The 20,595-nt window shown below is 35.4% G+C and overlaps 1 protein-coding gene across 1 annotated transcript in view; it reads right to left on the bottom strand.

Annotated features, from left to right (window-relative positions):
- Positions 1 to 1,412: 1,412 nt before the first annotated feature.
- Positions 1,413 to 20,595, bottom strand: part of LOC140149079 (proton myo-inositol cotransporter-like) — a 27,435-nt gene continuing 8,252 nt past the window's right edge. Inside the window, 9 exon segments of the mRNA XM_072171242.1 lie at positions 1,413 to 6,071; positions 8,382 to 8,552; positions 9,503 to 9,655; positions 10,088 to 10,335; positions 11,051 to 11,159; positions 13,149 to 13,312; positions 14,377 to 14,485; positions 14,879 to 15,096; positions 17,082 to 17,238. Coding sequence (XP_072027343.1) covers positions 6,037 to 6,071; positions 8,382 to 8,552; positions 9,503 to 9,655; positions 10,088 to 10,335; positions 11,051 to 11,159; positions 13,149 to 13,312; positions 14,377 to 14,485; positions 14,879 to 15,096; positions 17,082 to 17,238 — 1,364 coding nt within the window. The 3' untranslated portion in view covers positions 1,413 to 6,036.

The following is a 20,595-nucleotide window of genomic DNA, read 5'->3' as shown; positions in this document are numbered from 1 at the left end:
ATCCAGAACGAGATCAAGATGTAGTTTAACTTTGGTGTTGTGTAACGATGTAGTTGTTTGATATTTGTTTAGCGTTTGGACATAATTTTGTATGAGCTAATGATTTAATGCATTTTGTTGGCCGAGCATCCAGGGCTTTGCTTGTCACTAGATTAAAGAAACGAGGTATTTGGTCAAAATACTTTAGTTGAAAACTGAATCAACATCTTGTCCTTCCAAATATCGCTGGTGTATGACCATTAATAAGGATTTGGTGCCTATTTTGTGAGTCGAGTAAACATGTAGTTGTGCAGTCAATTATTAAAATCACATGTTTGACCACTTGCTTTACAGTGACTGACAGTCTCAGTCTTCCCCATGTCCACCCGGGAATAGCCACCAATCCTCATGTATTTCAACTAGATTTCAGCTCTCTTCAACATGGCATTCACATAAGGGTGAGGTCTGTCCTGTCCCAGGTTATCAACTTGTGCAATTATGTGTCTCTGGAGTTCATTAAGGTCTGCAGGAGGACTTGTGAAAACCCCCTTAATTTCTGATAGCGCCACAAGAATAAATCTGGAGATCTTAGTGGCCATTCCACTTGGTGCTTCACATTTCCAAACAATGACATTCTGTCAATTACTATAATGAAAGTGGACAATCATGTGATTTATATGTTACTTTAATTGATTTTGCGCAACTGAATGTTTACACAGCTCACACAAATAGCCACAGAGTCCTCATTTATAATGCTCACACGCCAATGATTTTCCAGTTGTGGGAGGGCAAGATATTGGTTCAGCTATCTACTATTATATGTTCCACAAATGTTTGGAGTAACCTTTATTTTTGTGCAGGTATTATTATCAATTGATGGGCAGGAAGAGATCAATCCTTTACCTATTTCGGACAATGGTCGAGGTCCAATTACCTCTTATAATGACAATTATAATGCATTTTGACTAATTAACTCCTAAATCAAAACTGGACCACCTGCTGACCGCCAGTTCCATCAGGTTGGAGCCGGTTACTATTGTTCTAAACAATGGAACATGTCTCAACCGCTGGTCAGGTTTTTATTTCATTCCTAATCTAGTGGCATTTTTCAAACTGTTTACTTTATTTTGATACACCTTGTAGAACTCTCACTTCCCTGGCCTATTACTCATGATTGTTTAGGGACGATGATGGCAAGTTTAGGTACAGCATATGCAATATATCTTCTGGAATAACATTTAGTCTTGATTTGTTAAAATTCGCAATGTAATACAAATTCTGAGAATTTGATATTTTTGACGTCAAATTCAATGCTGCAATTAACCCGTTGCAAATAACATTATTTAAATTAAAAGAAGTAAAGTTAAAAATGGTATTACTGTGATAAATGCAATGGTAGTTGTTCAACAAAGGCTACAAATAATACCTTCATACTCACTCTAACTTGTTTTATTGAAAAATACCCTAATCAATAATAGTTTAAATGCAAAAATAGATGAAAGTAAAGTTTTGATTGCATTCAGTCTAGTTGTCAGTCTTGAATCGGTGGGTTGAAAGGTAGTGAAAACATAAATTTAATCCAATAAATAAAAAAAAAAACATCAAACAAACACACACACAAAGGATGTTTCTAAGCAATACGTTTCAAGCAAGGCACAGACTTGCTTACTGCAGTCATGTTATCTCAAATATTGCAACCAGGAACAATTGAAATTGTACAGAGCTTATTAACCAATACGTAGTCGGAATTAAATATTACATGTTTGCAATTAATTGGATCCTGGATTGATAGACTTATATGCAAAACAATCCATTTCAAGAATTTCTTGTTTGAAGTCCAATAGTGTTAAAGCAACAGGTAAAGTTGTATTCCTACAGATTTGTAAAGATTATTTGGAATTTAAATCACTTTTTAATCAGCTTAGTATTTTTTAATATTAATAAGCACATAATTATTATTGAGGAAAATTTTGACTACCCTGTATACATTAAAGCAAGCATTACACCCACAAACACAGATATGTTGTAATTAGAGTGAACAGCCAATAGCTGCATCTTTTAGCTCAGATTTAATACCCCAATCAATGAAATCGGTCGAGAAATAAAGACACTGTGATAATAATAACAATAATAATAATAAAATCACACTTAATAAGCGCCTTATCAAACAGGTCAAAGCGCTGTACAAAGAAATGACTCAATGTTACTATCTAACTCTAAAATCTTATGCTTCCATCTTACGTTACAATCATAAAACACTCATACAGTGTAGCAAAATAAGCATTATTATAAAAACATAACGAGGTGGAAAATTTGTATCGTGGTACACTGGTGAATATGAGCAGGAAGATAGTTCCAGAGATCCAAAATCCCAACGAAGATGCAAATTAAAAACTTGCAGATTGCTCCATTGGATACTTATTGTACATGAAGGTTTCCAAACAGGAAACAATTCCATTGATTAGGACATTAAAATACAACTTTTGATTTTGTTCTTTCCTTGGGATTTGGATCACTGTTTCACCAATTCTCAATCAATTTCAATAAATAAGGTTTTCTTTAAATTTTAATTTGCAGATGAAAGACAAGATGTGGTAACATGTTATGATTCAGAAGTCTCTTTGTGTCCTTTTTCATAACCACATAGAATGTGATGTACTTTTTCATGCATACTTTTACATTCAAAAGTTATTTAAACTAAAATAACAAGGCGGTTCTACAACCCAGGAAATTAATAGTTGGCACACCTGCACTAAACAATGGAAATGTGTGCCCTATTAAAATTGGGGAGGCGAGGGAAACATGCATGCAATATATGTGAAGTACAGACTCCCCTATATTCATCCTTCCCCACTCCCCATCATTCAATGTTGGAGGGTCTCACGGACCTGTTGACAACATGGCTTGGTCCAACATTGAATTGGGGGAGCGGGGGCAGATATATACCAAAAGACAGGCAAACTGTGCCAACCTTTTTTTCCTTGATTGTATCATTGTAGAACCATAAGTCCTGTATACTACTTTCATGATTACTTTTGGTAAAAAAAAATAGGGATGGCGGTCCCAAATAGGTTCTCCAAAGACATGGAGTCAACACCACCATGCATAGTAAATATTCATTTGATACATTTTTTTCTTTCACTATTTCATTTTCAGCCTATTTTACAAGTTGACTTCAAATTACCTTTGACCCTAGTGTGTGACCTTGAACACCACCAATACATGAAAGAATAGTGCAGCTATGACCCAAGTTTGATATAAAATTTGGATCGATTGAATCTATATCTATTGGTCGAGCTATAAGTTTTAAAGACGTAGACGAGTCCAATATTGTAAAACTCATTGTGAGACCAGTATATATTGTGTATAAAGCATCCAATTTTACCATTTTTATGTTTTAGCTCCAATATTGTCACACCCTTGGATTCATCAAAACATAATAATGGTTGCAATTGGATTTGCACTGTTCATATGATACCAGAATTTTAATTAAATTTCAGCCTATTTTGCTAGTTGACCTCATGTGACCTTTGATACCACCTGTCTTCAACAGATATTCAGTAAAAATGATCACTCGTAACTATGCTATTTTAATAGCTTGCCTAGCATCACACTGTAGAGTCACTAGCACAGCTTGCCTAGCATCACACTGTAGAGTCACTAGCACAGCTTGCCTAGCATCACACTGTAGAGTCACTAACATCATGCAAGTGAGTGATTGACCATCCGCCTTTAAAATCAACATGCAAAGGCCTGAACAGGTGATCCAAAATTATACAACATAGTCATTAAAAAAATATTTATTACACCCTGTATATTTTCTTGCAATCCCTGAATATTGATTTCAACTTTGTACAGTGGAAACTCTTTAACACAAAGTTGTGCGGAATTCAAATTCAAAATTGTTATCGGGAGTTTGTGTTATCTAGTTCTAATAATATGTTAAATGTATGCTTAGGAATGGAAAACATACTTCTTGTTTAATATCACAGACATGAGAATGGCTTTTTTGACAACTGTCTGAAAAAGTGTGTGAATTGGGCTTTAAAATGTCCACAACAGGCTGAAAAAATGCTTAAATTTGGACAACAAAAGCCTGAAAATTCTCATGCCTGTTATCAGGAACTTCATGTTAAGAAGGTTCGTGTTTGAGTTGCCACTGCACTTCATCTTTTAACTTTACAACAAATATATACATTTATAGGTCTGTTATTTGTGGTGCGATCAAGCAAAATCAGTCGGAACTCGGAAATATTGATTTTGAGATATAGCCAAACAAAAGAAACATTTCCTTTTGTTTTGGAAACTCTTTAATTGCTCATATCTTTGGAACTGGTTGTTCAATTTCAATGGGGTTGTCTGCAAAATGCAGCTTTTTAATGCTATAAGAAACTGAAAATTTAATATTTTCGAGTTCCGAATGATTTTGCTTGATCGCATCACATTTATCTGAAAACAGAAGGTTTTCACATACAAAAACATCATACCACAAAAGAGGGTCCCAACTTGACCATAACACACAAATACCATTCTACAATAATGGTATTGCCTGTGTCATATGAGAAAATAGACAAACAATAGTCAGCTATAGTAGAGTATTTCATTGTGTGTGTAACACGGACATGAATCCAACCATGCCAACTCACTTGTTAGTTATTGCATTTTGTGTTGTATTTTGCAATATGCGACATATGATCGCGGTAGGATCGCATACAGCTGTTGGCAGCTGTATTTATTCAAATGAAATTTTTACTATAAAATAATACATTTAATCTCTTACTATAAAAGTCTACATATCATCAATGTATATGCTCAAGCATGTATGTGTTGATATATAAACAAGCAAAGTAGATTGTTGTTCAACACAAGTATATTGAGATATGTACATGTACCTATATTTCTAATGTGTTAACATACATCCTCATTAGGAGGGGCTCCATGACAAATGATGGGAGTTTTAAATCCTTCCCTCAATCTTAGATGTTCTTTCTATTGATCAAATTAGGGCATTATATAATAAAGAGAGCTCAAGTTCTTGATTTAGGCCCTCAGCAGGACACCATCTGCCATGTCTGAACACAGCACTGATTCCACCCATCAAATTGACTGGGAAAATGTCAAGGTTTTGAATCGTGGAGACAGAGAATACCCCCCATCAACAGACAGGAAATCTAAAGTCAAGAGTTGGACATACAACTCCATTAGTTCATCAGGGAATTTGCAATTTGGTCTAATACCATTTCATCTAATATCCATTTTGTCTACATCCATTTTGTCTAAACCCATTAGGTCTACAAATGTATATCCACTACGTCTAATAATCATTTGGTCTTATAACTATAAAACAAATCTCTCAATATACCTGTGTTCAACAACAATTTATATCTACTTTGCCTCCCCTACATATCATGTTTTGATTGATTATTTGCAGGTTTTTTTTCGAGTTGTTTTCTATATATACACCCCTTTCATTACAATGTAATTCAAGAACATTTTGTGCACATGCTTTTGTCTACTTCCTGCCCCAAAAAGTTGATGAATAATGTCCATAGTATTTCATAATAATATTATAAAGCTGTGAGTGTAAGAACAAATTCCTGTTGTAAACATAATCTGAGTTACTTTAGCATAATGTACAACTGTCTCCTTCTGAAGAGAAACAAATAGGGGAAGATCAGGAGTATGTATGACAAGAATCTTGACAATTATATATTTACATTTGTACAAATTATATAAAAAATATTTTTCAGAATAATTCAATGACTGATATTGCAGTATAAGGCAAAATATGACAGTGATCATTATCTTATAAATTTGAATATACACTACAACTATTTCAGTAAACATTTGTAGATTTGTAGATAAATAATTCAAACATTTTTGCTTGACAAATCCATTAAATCCATCAGGTACCAAGCGATCAAGCTATTAGCCCTGATGGTGAAAGCTTAATTCAGAAGTACTCATTTAATGGATTTTTCAAGCAAAAATGTTTGAATTACTATAACTATTACTGCAAAATAATGCAATAAGAATAGTATGCATGGATATATTTCATCACGCCAGAAGACTGTGTCTTGGGTTGTCTTCATCTGCAAAAAAATACAGAAATAACAGAATTACATTAGCACAATGGACAACTCCTGTGTTGGACAGTAATAGAAAGGATAAAGGCACTCTCAAAGAAAGCAGACACATACTGATCACACACTAGCCAGTCTACGGACTCACATCAGCAAACACACACCACATGTAGAACACATACTCTAATCTCTTCAAGTATGAGAAGAATACCCATGAATGAAATAATTTCCCTCCTTAATAAATATGAAGTGTTTCTAAATATGCAGGGTGCAAACATTTCTGCTTGCCCCAATATATATCACTTTGAAGTGTTTACAATGAAAAAGAATGCCACTGAAAGGGACACCTGACCACTCAAATTGACTACAACAAAAGAAAACCAACACTGATATTGTTTTTCAGAGGTATTTCACTGTACTTTTCAGTATTGTGACACTTGCTTGACTTTTGCAATGAACCATGGTATAGGGCAGGTAGTAATTTCCATCACAATTATATCAATGGCCAGCTCATTTCAGTATGATTGAATCAATTTTCAGTGGAGTTAAGGTATGGTCATTGATTTTCAGAAAATGTTTAGTCAAGTTTTAGTTCAATAATTTCAGGGCAATTACCAAGAGGTCAATTCTTTTCAGAAGCTTTTCAGTAGATTTTCAGTGTGATTAGCCAGCGGAAACCCTGGTGAGCCAAGAACATCTTATGTGAATAGGTGATGTCATCAGAAAAAGGTCTATAAGTTGAATAGTTGAGTATGACAAAATCACCTGGGGCCATGGACGAATAAAGATAACAAACTGCATCCAAGCAGTCAAAATCTCAGCATCACCCGATAATGAGGGCCGATTGTTCCATGAAATGCGATAGGCAAAACTGCTACGCACTTACCACATATTTTTACGGTCTATCATGTAATAGCAAAGGCACGCAACGATGACGTGACTGCTAGACACGCCCGGGGGGGCCACTCAAATATGAGAGTGTACGCATGCGTGACCAAATTTTTTTCGAACACCCCCTAAACAAGTTTTCCTCTGTGAGCAAAATTACCCCCTAAGCAAGTTTTTAGCGCTTTCCCCAAAAAATTTGACCCCTAAACAAGTTTTTGTCTAATTTTGACCCCTAAACAAGTTTTTGTCTAAATTTGACCCACTTTACAAGTTTTGATGGATTTTGACAACTTGAACAATTTTTTGTAGGCCTACTAACTTGTCAGTTCTTGTTATTGAACACTAAAAACTCTACCCCTCCCTATTAGGCCTATAGGCATGCCCTACCCCCCTCCGGTATCACTTATTTAGGTCTAGCCTACATAATAATGACACGATGAATTCAGAGTGTACCATGAGGCCTTCAGATTCGCAGATTGTTACATGAATCTGATTGGATTCTCGTAAAGTAGTTTTGTGAGAATATAAAATACCAATATACAGCGTAATTTATCCATTCCAGAGGCAACGTTAAGCAGTATTCGTATTTGGTTCGAATTCGGCACCTAAAGTATCGTGTCCCGTATCGTGTCCCCTTTTCATGCTTCTACCGCAAATATAATTTCCTAAAGTAATCCAGAGAAGGGAAACTCAAAAATCTACCAGCAGGTGTAGTAAATAATGTGAGAAATCTATAAAAGGCTTGAAAATCTTTTTGAAAGCGGGTTTGAAATACATGATATTTTCGTCCCCCCATCTGTCCACTGAACTATATACCCATCATAATTCATATGACGTCATTAATTAATATGCACGTTTTTTTTTCTGAACAGTATTTTTACATAGAAGTACAAGGCCATGGTAAATCACATGTAATACGTCATGAAATATATTTGCATAATACTAGAGTGACACTCTAGGTTTGGAGTATGCTGTAAACATTTCTATCTGAACGGGAATTCGGCACTGGAATAAACTTTTTTCGAATCGTAGTTTCAGCAGATTAAAATGGTACCCTAAATGCGTTACAAACGATTTTAAAACTACCCTTTTCATGAAAATCACCGTTTTTACCCCTTAACGCGTCACGCAGCAGTAACGCGTGCTCAACCAAGAAAAACACCCCTTTTCACGCGTTTTTTTGGTCACGCATGCTTACATCATTATATTTGAGTGGCCCCCCCGGGTAGACACGGCACGATTGAACAATCGGCCCTCATGAATATGCAAGAATTCACAGTATACAATGCACAGGGACTTTGACTGTTGATACATGGTCTGTAGTAGTCTGTGCTTGGCATTAATTAAGGTGGGGGGGGGCATTTATTAACAACAATACAGTAAGATGATCTTGTACTCACACAGCATACCATAACACTTTCTATATCTCACCTATTATATCCAATCTCTGGTATTTCACTGGGTCTTTCCCACAGCAAGCACACGCAGGCTGAGCAAATAGATCTACAACTTCTTCAAGGGGTCTATCTTTAGTTTCAGGTAATAAGGCAAACAGGAAGACAAACCCTAGAGCACATATACCAGCATACAGCAAGAATGTACCTGCAAAGAGAACATTGTCACATCTTACATAATAGGCCTAGAATTTGATATGTGTCCCTTAGTCAAACATAAAGCTAGCATCAACAATGTCTCTTGATTTAGCTTATTTATTGTTTCACTTACTTAAAAAGAGTTTGAAAAACTCTAAAAGGAAGTCTCCGGCAATCACAACATTATGCCTTATATATGTTAGGAAAATTATTATCAAGCACAAATTACATGGTTTTATTTTAAACAAACTCATAATGACCATAAGAACACAAAAAACAGTCATGTCTCAACATGGGATATTCAAAATTCCTTGGCACCGAAATTGTCTGGTGCAATGACATCCTAGTAATACAATGGAGGCTGGCGACAGTTGATACTGCATGTTGAGAGACAAATGTTTTTATTCGGTTTTTTTATGGTCAATATGAGTTTGTTTTAAATAAAACCATGTGATTCGTGCTTGATAATTATTTTTCTAACATATAAGGCATAATGTTGTGATTGCCAGAGACTTCCTTTAACAATCCCCACAGGGTTTGAACCCACAATCTATTGATACATGGTTAGTACTTCCAACAATAAGCAATATAAGACGCTCCAAATGATGGGTATTTGCCTGTCATACTTACTGAAGTTATAAACCTCACACACTACTGTTTACTAATAAATAAAATGATTGCAAGTGTAAGTAAAGTCGAGTCTAAAAGTGTATAGTTTACTGAGAGAGATGCTGCTGAATGATATTCATATTTCATTTCTAGTGTTTCTAATTTTATTTGGAAAAAACAGATAATATTTTTTTAATTCCAAAAAATTAGTGTTGTATTTTTCTGGAACATAAAAGTTGTTTATGTATTGAGCTCTTTATATAATTTGATTCATTAATATTATAAGTAATATAAGGACACATACCCACAACAGGTTGTTTTAATAAGATTTACAGTTGAAGTTTTACTTACCATAACGAGTTATTGCTTCAGTTAAACTAAGGAATGTCATAGAAATAATTAGATTGCATATCCAATTAGTTGCTGTTGCACAGCCATTGCCAAAACTTCTTGCCCACATGGGGTAGATTTCTGAATTAATGGTCCATGGCATTGGTCCCATTCCTGGTTAGAAAATGGAAAAGAGTAAATACTTTGGGCATCACTTATTTCCTGTGGAAAGGGACAATGGTAATATTATTCCAAGGTTTACATTTCTTGTTATTTATAGACCGATTTCATTAAATGCAGTTTTATCCTTGATTGTACCTCAACTACTCACAAACTCATAATCCTGATTTGCATTCTTTCTGTCTGTTTTCATCTTGCTGACCAAAGTTTTCTTCAGTGTCATGGGATATGATTTACAATAACCAAGAACATTTTCAACAGAAACTGAAGGCAACTAAATCAATATTTAACTGCTACTATTTTCGGTAACTATGATTTACAATGTTAACACGTACTTCCAACCCAAACCACCCTCTGGGTCTTAGGGTTAATGACTTGCATGCCCATTTAAATACTGACTGATCACTGAAGTCTACAAATACTTACCAGGAGCAAATACCAACAAATAAAGAGCCATTGAAATCAAAGCCAAGTACCCATATGGCGTAGGACAGAAGTCATCTCCCCACACTGCACCTGATGTATTTTTCCCCTCTGAACAGATTCCTACTGAAGAATGTGAATTATCCTGAGTATCCACTGGTAAACAAGACCCTGAATTGTTGACATATGTCCCATTCATTTCTTCGTAGCAAAATCCACAGTGTTCGTTTAAAATGCAGGAATCACACGAACTGTTCAGAAAATACAGAATAGGGAAATGTTTATGCCTACGTAACCTATGTGATCCCCATTATCAACAGGGATCAAGTGAAGTGCAAAATATGCACTTAGAAAATTTAATAAATTGTCTCCAAATAGAAGACAAGAATATTCTCTGGTGTAGTATCCTCGTCTTCAAGATCATGTCAACCAGTAACAGTGCTGTAACTTCCCAATGATATTTAGGAATAATATTTAGTAAAGAAATATACATGTAAAATACTTAACGACAGTTTTGTTTGACATTAAACTTGGCCATCTTGTAACTAGATTTTGTGACTAGGGACCAAGTTAATCAACTCATTGCTGCAATCAAAATTTTCAGGCAAACCTTTCAGACAAACTAGGCCATGGCAAGGCTAATAAATGTATTAAATAATGACCTTTGGGTCACCCATACAAGGGATTCAAACCCAGGTACTAACTGGTGGTGCTTATGTACAGCAACATAGTGTCATTTACAGATTTTTGTGCTATGCCTGGTAAAAATTGATTGTAGCGATAATGCCGCTATTAATGCGTTGTTCAGATAACGCATGCTAAGTGATATATGCTCAAACCTTTGTAACACTCAAGCTTAAAGATGACAATTATTGTTCAATTATACGCCACTGTCAATACCAATACATGTAATAGTGTACCTCAGTTATTTTAAAGTCCGCATTTAATTTATACAGCTGTGTTTACCTGAAGTTTGCACATAAGCCTGCATCAGGATTGGCAAAACCATCTGAAGGTGAACTGACAGATATGACGTAGAAACATGCAGCCATAAATACCATCACAATGGTTACAACTAGAGAAAAACAAAAGAAATGTGTTCAATTAACTTCTCACTATAGTTTGATCAGCTCGTAATCACCAGGAATTATTAGGGTTTTACCACTACGCCGAAAAGTAGACTCATGATTAAGGGATCTAAAATGAGCGTTTATTGCGTTTCGACAGTATTTTTTATGGGACATGAGAGCACCTCAGACGTATCGAATTGCATTACGAAGCATGTCTTTCTGATATCAAATAATTTTCATTTTTTGAAAATCAAGATATAATACAAATTTTATGACAAATTATAAAAACTTGATATTTTTCAAATTTTTGATATATAACAGTCCTCGAAGTAAATTATATAAATCTAATGATATACCGTAAAACCCCGTCTACAAGCATATAGTGTGGTTCTGATGAGAGCTACATTAATCCAGTCGCCATTATGGAGTTTGAGCAAATAAATTACGGATCCAAGCATATACAAACAAGTATTATTTTAAGACCGATCAATTGTATTGGTATATTAACGCTTGCTTCAATTAATTAAGCTTTTATAAAAAAACTATATATGCTTGTAGACGGGTTTTACGGTATTTTAAAGTGTATGTAGCAGGAGGAAAAGCCGACGGTCAATTGAAAATTTTGACCTTTCATATTGAAGATATGGATTTTTTTCCCAAAAGACCTAATTTTTTTGGTGTTTTGGGAAAAAAATCCATATCATCAATCTGAAAGGTCAAAATTTTCAATTGATCGTCGGCTTTTCATCCCACCTACATACACTTTAAGTATAAATCATCAGATTTATAAAGTTTACTTCAAGTACTGTTAAATATCAAAAATATCAATTTTTAATGATTTGCCATAAAATGTGTATTAAATTGCTAATTTCAAAAAATCAAAATTATTTGATATCAGAATGACATTCTTCGTATTCAGAATGCAATTCGATATGTCTGATGTGCTCTGATGTCCCAAAATAAATACTGTCCAAACGCTCATACCCCAGCCCTTAAGAGTGATATAATTGACATAATCTGATCTATATTGTGTATGTTGAAGATAATGGACAAAGTATAGGACTTGAATAAATCAAACTATACTTAAACTTTCAATATCATGCTTTGCATCATTGACGGCTGAGGAGCATAGAAACCCATCTCCAATAGTTGCCATATAAATGATGCATCTGGATAGCTTAGGCTTAGCAGCATAGACATAGTCCACACTGGATATTTATTTTGTACGAAAGCTGAACTGACTAAATTGAAGATATGACTTTGTGCAGCTGAACTCTTACACAAAAGCACAACAACTATTGGAAATATTTGTACTGCTGAGCCCCAAGTTATCTATATGCAACCATTTATAAATCAGTTAAGGGTAGACAAGGTACTGTTGGTGAAGCAGCCAAAAATATAGATTTTCATTATATAAATCAATATATTATTGAAAAATAACACTTTGATATTTTGCAAAAGTTCATTCTACAAACCAATTACTTTCAAACCTTGCTTGATTTATCATTGTTAATGAGTTAAGTATGTTTATGTAAGTGTTGCAGGTGTTTTAGTCCTCCTACAACATAACTCAAGAACCACAGGACCTACAAAAGTATATATGTGATACTTGAATTCTTCTACACATTCGCTATGAAATGAGTAATGTGATTTTTGCTAAAGCTGACTAGCATTTGCAAGATTCTGTGAACTACCAAATCGCAACACTTTAAAATAGTGTCAAACTTTAATTGGATATGAATTTTGTTGCCTTAATCCTTATTGTAAAAAAATCTGTAACTGCATCTTTGTGTGAAAAATAAGTTTTCTGCTCTTTTTTTCTACTTATTGCACATATGATATCAATTGATTAAACAAGTTATTTAATTCTAAGAACTAGGTAGTCTATGGATCTTACACTACAGATAATTATATAAGCTTTCTTCTGCGGAGTGGCAGGTCAATTTCAATATTTTGTGGTACCAGTAGCAACACTAAATTTAATTGGTACTTACGTCCCAAGCTTCCTAGTGTGAGGGTCCGGCGATTGATCTTTCCAACCAGGTACAACCCAATGAGAGTACCACAGAAATTGACAAAAGCCACAGCAGCAGCCAACCAAATCACTGTGATATCAGACTTTACCCCAGACATCCTTATAATTGTAGCACTGTAATACCTGGAACAAATTTTGAGATGTAAAAAAGCAACTTACACAGATTGCTACATCAAACCAGTCCTGGAATTAAGAATTTAATTGCACCTCACTTTTCAATTTGGGGGGAGGGGATTCCTTTTTTATGATGTGCAATGTAGTCTACACAACATGCAAACAATATGTATCTTAATTGACAATCTACACAATCAAAAGTTCAATTAGTATGATTAGGTACTTTTTTTCACCAAACAGTTCATCAAACACTGACTTTTTTGCTGAATTCAATCACGGCGGCACTGCACATCGTAATTTATTGTCAAAGGAGGGCACAACAATAAATCAATGCGACATTTGCGCATGTTCTGGTTAAATACAAAAAAAATTCAGTCATTTGGGTTGCTCTATGGACTTGTAATTAGAGAGAGTAGTGTATTTACTGTATTATGACTTAAATAAACATGTTTAAGCCTATACAGGAATTTGAATGGCCAAAAAAATTCCCAATTTTACAATTAGGGGATGAAAAAAAAACATCTGTTCTACGGGCCCGACCGACCCAGATTTTTTATTTGGGATTTTAAAAAAAATTTGCAGTATTCATGTAAAATTAGCCATTTTTGATATAAAATTACGTAGGTTTTCGAATATATACCACAGATTAATTAATTAGTAAAATAGGGTGGCGCACTTGTAAATGTATTTATCATTTTTTCTTCAGCAGTGTAGTTTAGTGGCAATTTGCTGGCTGCCTAATCATCAGAGCTTGATGTGCCAGCATAATAGGTGAAAAAACTGTATCAAGAGCAATAGACAAATTATGAGGTGCAATAAGATGCGATAGAGCTTAATTATAAGTATGATAAAGCTATTAAAAATGAGGCGTTAATAATATTTAATAAATATGTTATCAGGACAAATATATTCATCATCAGCAGCAGCAGACGCATCAGCACAAATCCAGCTTGTACAATCATAATTAAGACTTTGATTGCTTTGAGCAGAGGCAGTGGATACATCAACACTCAATGACAAGCTAGCAGTTGTATGTTATTAAATGTACTATACCTTAATGAATATCAACTTACATTACAGTGTTAATTCCTGCCAGCTGTTGAATGAGTTGTAAACCACACCCTACTATAAGAGCTCTTCTCACTGGGGAATCTCTAAACACACGAACAAATACAGGAGTACCTGAAATTAACAAAATTAACAATTCCAGTTGAAATCCATACCCTTATGGAAGACATAACCTTAATCTTTCACACAGAGAGTGTGAATTTCAAATGGGGCAATCTGAATGGGTGACTCCATTTGAAATCTACACACCCTGTGTGGGAGATTAAGGTCATGACATAGGGGGTGTATGGATTTCAAATTGAATAGCCCAATAATAGTTCTATCTTTGGATATTTTGAAGTCTACCAGACATCTTGATGTTGTTGTGATGGCCTTTCTGCAGGGATGCTTGTGGCTCAGTATGCGGTTGCCAGTAGGTTTCAAGAAATCATCAAATACTTGTGACTGAGATTACATGTATATTGATTCTGCCCTCATCTTTACTCTGAATTTACTTTCACTGCATACCTCCCATCTCATGCTCTAATATCCTCTTTTGTTCCTGTTCCGTCTTTTGTATTTGTTCATATTCTGCTTCAACTTCATCTTCCTCAACTATTTTGTACAAAACTTGTTTGGCTTTTTCATGATGTCCATTTTTGATTAACCAACGAGGTGATTCTGGAAGAAATAGGAATCCTATCAGCTGAATGACTGCTGGAACTGCTGCTAAGCCTAACATAATCCTGAAAACAAACAGAAAACAGTGACAAGTAAAGTTGTTTCTTGTAGGTTTGCACATTTAGTCTTGGGGAGCATCTTACCATGTTTCATTTCTTATTTGAGAAATTCACGCAAAATGATATCATGCACAAAATCTCTGGTTTCATTGGTTTATGGTGATCTTCATTTAATAATGTATTGCAATGTTGTTTGGTACAGGAAATTCACATTAATAATAATTAAAAAACACACATAATATACACATACCCCCTCTATCCCTCCCCACACACCACACACACACCCCCCACACACAATGAGCCTCTTAAGGGCACAGTAATAGGAGAAGACATGGATCTTTTTCAACTACATGATTTCTAAAGCTTATAGCAAGTACATGTACCACTAAACTTACTACACATTTAAGGCCAGAGTAATGGAAGACACATTCGTCCACGACCGAATTTGAGATTTATTGATATTTATCAACACTAAGATGTATTCTTTCACTTGAAACTGATAAAATACAACTTGCTAATATTTATTCGTATTTTTGCTTGATTTATTTCACTCTTTTCAACTCTAAAAAGTCACATGGCTCAAGACAGCTTAGTAAATTGGCGGAAATAATGAGTCAGATATCTTGTGAATGCGAAATATTGTGATTACGCATGCTGAATCGTGTCGCGTGACGCCAAGCGTAACTCTCGCGCGTATGTCCAACGCAGTCAAGGCGCATTCGGTATGTTGTTAACGCCAGCAAATGTGGTGTAAACAAAACAAAAATTTGCAGTCAAAATGCCACTTAGATTTTTAATTATTTTGAATTTTGGCGCACTGAAAGCAGACATTATAGATTCATTGGTGCAAAAAGATGCATATTTAGACCATGCACCAGATACAGCTTTACAAGTGTGAAAGTCTTACCGTTTTAAAATTTAAGGACGTTTTGTGCATAATTTTGACATTTTTTACTAAAACGTCGATTTCTCAGAGTTCACTTTTGACAATGTTGCGCGATTTTTGTGACAAGATAACTCGAAAAATATGCAAGCAAAGGGTAAACTTTTTGCACTATCCTTTAGAGTACATCAAAGTCTAGGGAAGGTTTTTCATTTTTCAAAATATTTGTTTTAAACAAAAATATACACCATTATGTGCAATTTTTAGCTTAATAGAGTGACAAAATTGCTTTTTTCACATGTTTTTTTTCAATATTTCAAAAAAAAGAGACGAATTTAAAAAAAATTAAAAACCTTCCCTAAGTTCATGTCTTTTCTTCATGAAAAGCTAACTGACTTTTTTTACTCCGAACGGCTTTTTTTCTAAGTTGTCACAAAAAATTGGGGTAAAAAGTGAATTTTTGTGATTTTTTCAAAAACTTGAGATTTTTGAACAAATCTGACGTCACCATGGGAATCCTTGACACATTTCCTTTCCAAAAATGTATAGTTTTATATACTTTGGACATACAATTCAGAAATAATGAAGCTCGAAAAGGTCCATATTCTCTCCCATTACTCTGCCCTTAACATGTATCCTTATGGTACATGATCAAGAGTACTGAGTCAAATGTTGCTTAGATTGACTTTATATTGAGTTACTGATAAAAACAGGTTACACAGGTGTCAACATACATTAGACTCATTGCTCTTGATTACGGAAGAAACCAAAGTTTGATGAGACATGTAACCAAATGTCCTTTAGTTATAAGGCTGACCCCATTCTCCCTCCCTGTCTCTAACGTACATGTAAGTGTGAAATATTGAAAATTCAAACCTGAAATATCAACTTTGACTGATATTTTAACTAGTTTTTACAATCATAAACAGATTTTTTGACCCCTCTCCCTTTCATAGGACAACAAACTTTTGGTTTCTTAACTTATGAGATGTCATACTGGTAATGTATGTCTGTATGGTGTTTATACTTTTTACACAGCATACCAAGAAGACAGTATGTTTATACAGCATAGCAAGAATACCCATGACCCAAATCACAAGATACCTACCTCCAACCCCATGAAAAGTAAGACAAGGCACCATCTACCACACTTGCTACCACCTGTCCACCAGTAATGAAGACATTGTTTAATGTCACTAGCATACCACGAGCATGAGGAGGAGCTGATTCTGCTATGAACATTGGCACTGTCATGGCTGATAATCCTGTTTAATAAGAATCGGATACATACAAAATATTGTATTAATTTAATGATGAGAAAACACCTACTACACCCCTAATGTCCACTTCAGGAGAATTCTACAGAAATGGAGTGATGGTAACATGTTTTGGTATCAAACAAAAAGAAAAAAAGGGAGCTTGCTGAGGCATAACCCACAAGCCTCAGCACGGCTTTAAAGAAATTTGCAGAACACTGTGGCCCAAGAACTACTTGGATAGTTTGTTGTTCCAAGTGTTTCTTTATTTAAAGAACAAAAGACTAGAATATATCCATTAAGTGTTTATTTTGGCATTGAAAACAATGTTATGGTGTATGGAGCTAATCTACTCTACCATCTAAATGCAAACAGTCACTTTCATCAAATTTGGTAGGGAACCGTAGGGTAGTAAAACAACTGAACTGATATGGATTGACCTTTATATATTTATATTTGTATGGGCGTAGCCATAGGCGGAGAGCCATACTTTAATTTTGTTTTGCAACATTTGTTCGCACGTTTAAGGGGTTATCTAGCCACTGTGTAGATTGAAAGTTTCAGGGTATATAGTATGTAAGCGAATGAAGAAGTAGATAGATTTTCTATAATAATATGTGTTCAGGAGAGGAGATATTTAACAAAAACAAAAACACCCAAGTCCGTCAAATGCACGAATAAGAATACGTGTATAAGATAGGCCTATGCACCATTGTGCATGATTGTGGAATTGCCGCAGCTGATTAGAGTCGTTCATTTCGTGCGGTACCTGATTAGAGTCGTTCATTTCGTGCAGTAAATAGCGGGCAATGGGTGTATTTTTTGTTTGCTTTTGTGTTGCTTTTTGGAAACGCTCATTTGATTGCACAGACCTAGTCTCCTACACATCCAATTTATGTCGGGCGATCCGAACAAACATCGTGATGGCCACATACAGTCTGGCCCGAGGCACAGACTATCAAGTGTTTGTTTAGCAGTGACCTTCAATAAAATCGATACTGTAGTACAAACATGCTATATACAGGGTGTCCCTGAAAGAACTGTATCGTCGGAAACTTAATTGTTTGGGTATCTTAACGTCACAACAAAACAAAACTAAATACTTGGTGCGGTTGAGCAATAAATCGGCTATCACATACTTTTGACAATTTGACAAAAAGACGAAATATTAAGATTAGAAATTTAATAAGATGGCATAATCACTGCGCATCATAATTTTTACTTCATTTACTGTATAAAACATACATCTTTTGATTCATTATGACACCAGATTTTTTTTTCTTTTTTGAGAAACAAAAATCCTTCCAAACTTTACATAGAGCCACAAATTTACAAGACAAATTTTTTTATTTTGGCATAACAATTTAGGGAATTTTATTTTTGTTTGTTAACGTTTGTTTTAATACGCAATCACTCGGGCACACTCTTTCCAACGAAAAATGAAAACTTTAATTTCAACATTTAATTTTGAGCATGGAGAAAGGAAATCATAGCTTCCCTCCCGTTCCTCCCCATTTCCCCTTCTGTTTTTCTTCTCTTTTTTCATTTTGCTTTTCACCTTTCCACATTTTTTTTCTTCTCAGACAACCCTTGTTTACCAAAAGTGATACATTTTATTTAATTTATGACTGACACAGCTTTCTGTCATCCCTGTCTAGCCCGCTCCAAAGGTCTGACCTGGTTGGTTAAACCGGCGCAGGCCAGATGTCAGAACTGCAAATAAAATGCAGCAAGGTAGAGTTTGTAATATCGTGCACATAGCTTCCTATACCTTGCTGTGTATAGTGAACAGAGCACGTGTATTTTGCTCACCGGCAATTGATACAAACCGAAGGTGTCAATATATGGGACAGTATGAATGGATCATTTTCGAAGTTTATGTTGTGATGAAGTTTGGATGTCAACATGTGCGATGATGCCATAGGGTCTACAGGGATTTTAACAACATGATGTATCGCCTAAACTTGGTCAGTTGTATTTTGTAGTTGATGTTCTTACAGAGCTGAATAGATTTCGGGGTCATCCAAGGTCACACAGAGTTCATCTGAGGTCAAATTACTAAAAACTGTCATATGGGCACGAAACTTGGTGGGTATAGTCAACACTTATAGTCAATTTTGGAAGGTCATTTCGGGTCATCCGAGGTCACCCAGGGGCATCTGAGGTCAAATTACTAAAACTGTTATATGGGCACCGAAACTTGGTGGGTATATTCAACATTTAGAGTCAAGTTATTGGAAGGTCATTTCGGTGTCATCCGAAGTCACCCAGGGGTCACCTGAGGTCAAATTAAAAACTGTCATAACAGCATGAAATTTGGTGAGTACAGTCAACATTAAGAGACAAATTTTTGGAAGGTCATTTTGGGGGTAATCCAAGGTCACGCATGGGTCATCTGAGGTCAATTTACTAAAATCTGTCGTATGGGCATGAAACTTGGTGGGTACAGTCAACATTGCTAGAAAACTGTCTAAACATACAAAATCTTCCAACACACGGCTCGGGTTGTTTTGGTAAAGCAATACCAACACCTGTTGTGAACTCGACACCACGAGGGGATTTTCCATATCCCAACCCGTGCTCTACTGGGAACATTGCTAGAAAACTGTCTAAACATACAAAATCTTCCAACACACGGCTCGGGTTGTTTTGGTAAAGCAATACCGACACCTGTTGTGAACTCGACACCACGAGGGGATTTTCCATATCCCAACCCGTGCTCTACTGGGCATCTTGTAAAACATAAACATTACACAACTGTGCGGCCTATTACATTTCCATATTATTTCCTTCTTTGATCACCCCACACTCCCCATCCACCATCAAGGCTTCGCCCATACAGGGTTCTGAAAAGAAACTCGCATTTAAACACAACCACTACCATACCATCACCCAACAACCTTACACACCAACCGCGTATGCCGAAAACCGCGCAACCCGAGAACCGCTCTAGTATTTATATGTAATTGGTTTGAAAATTATGGCATTTGTCATTTATACTATGTATTTTTGAAGTTGTGAAATAAATCTTTCTTTCTTGAATTGAATTGAATATTTTCATATCAGCATATTGTGATACTTGGAATACAATAATTGAGGCTGCCATATCAAAAGACAAACAGCGTTGATGATTTTTGATCCCCCCTAAAATATCATATATTTAGTTGTCCTTATACATCAATCAAGGAAAAAAATAATGGGCACACATTGACAATACATGCATCTGCTGGTGTGGTGAAATCCTTAGACTGCATTTATGGAGGAGTAATCCCCTTTCCTTTCCTGCTTCCCTTCTGCATTCCCCCTTATCAATATTGGGGATACTGGAGAACCCAGAGTCAAAAGTCCTTTCATTAACATTGAATT

This window comes from Amphiura filiformis, chromosome 3, assembly GCF_039555335.1.
Source record: "Amphiura filiformis chromosome 3, Afil_fr2py, whole genome shotgun sequence".
NCBI classification, from domain to species: Eukaryota; Metazoa; Echinodermata; class Ophiuroidea; order Amphilepidida; family Amphiuridae; genus Amphiura; species Amphiura filiformis.
The sequence above is the reverse complement of the archived record's forward strand: the minus strand, read 5'-3'. Positions and strand labels throughout refer to the sequence as shown.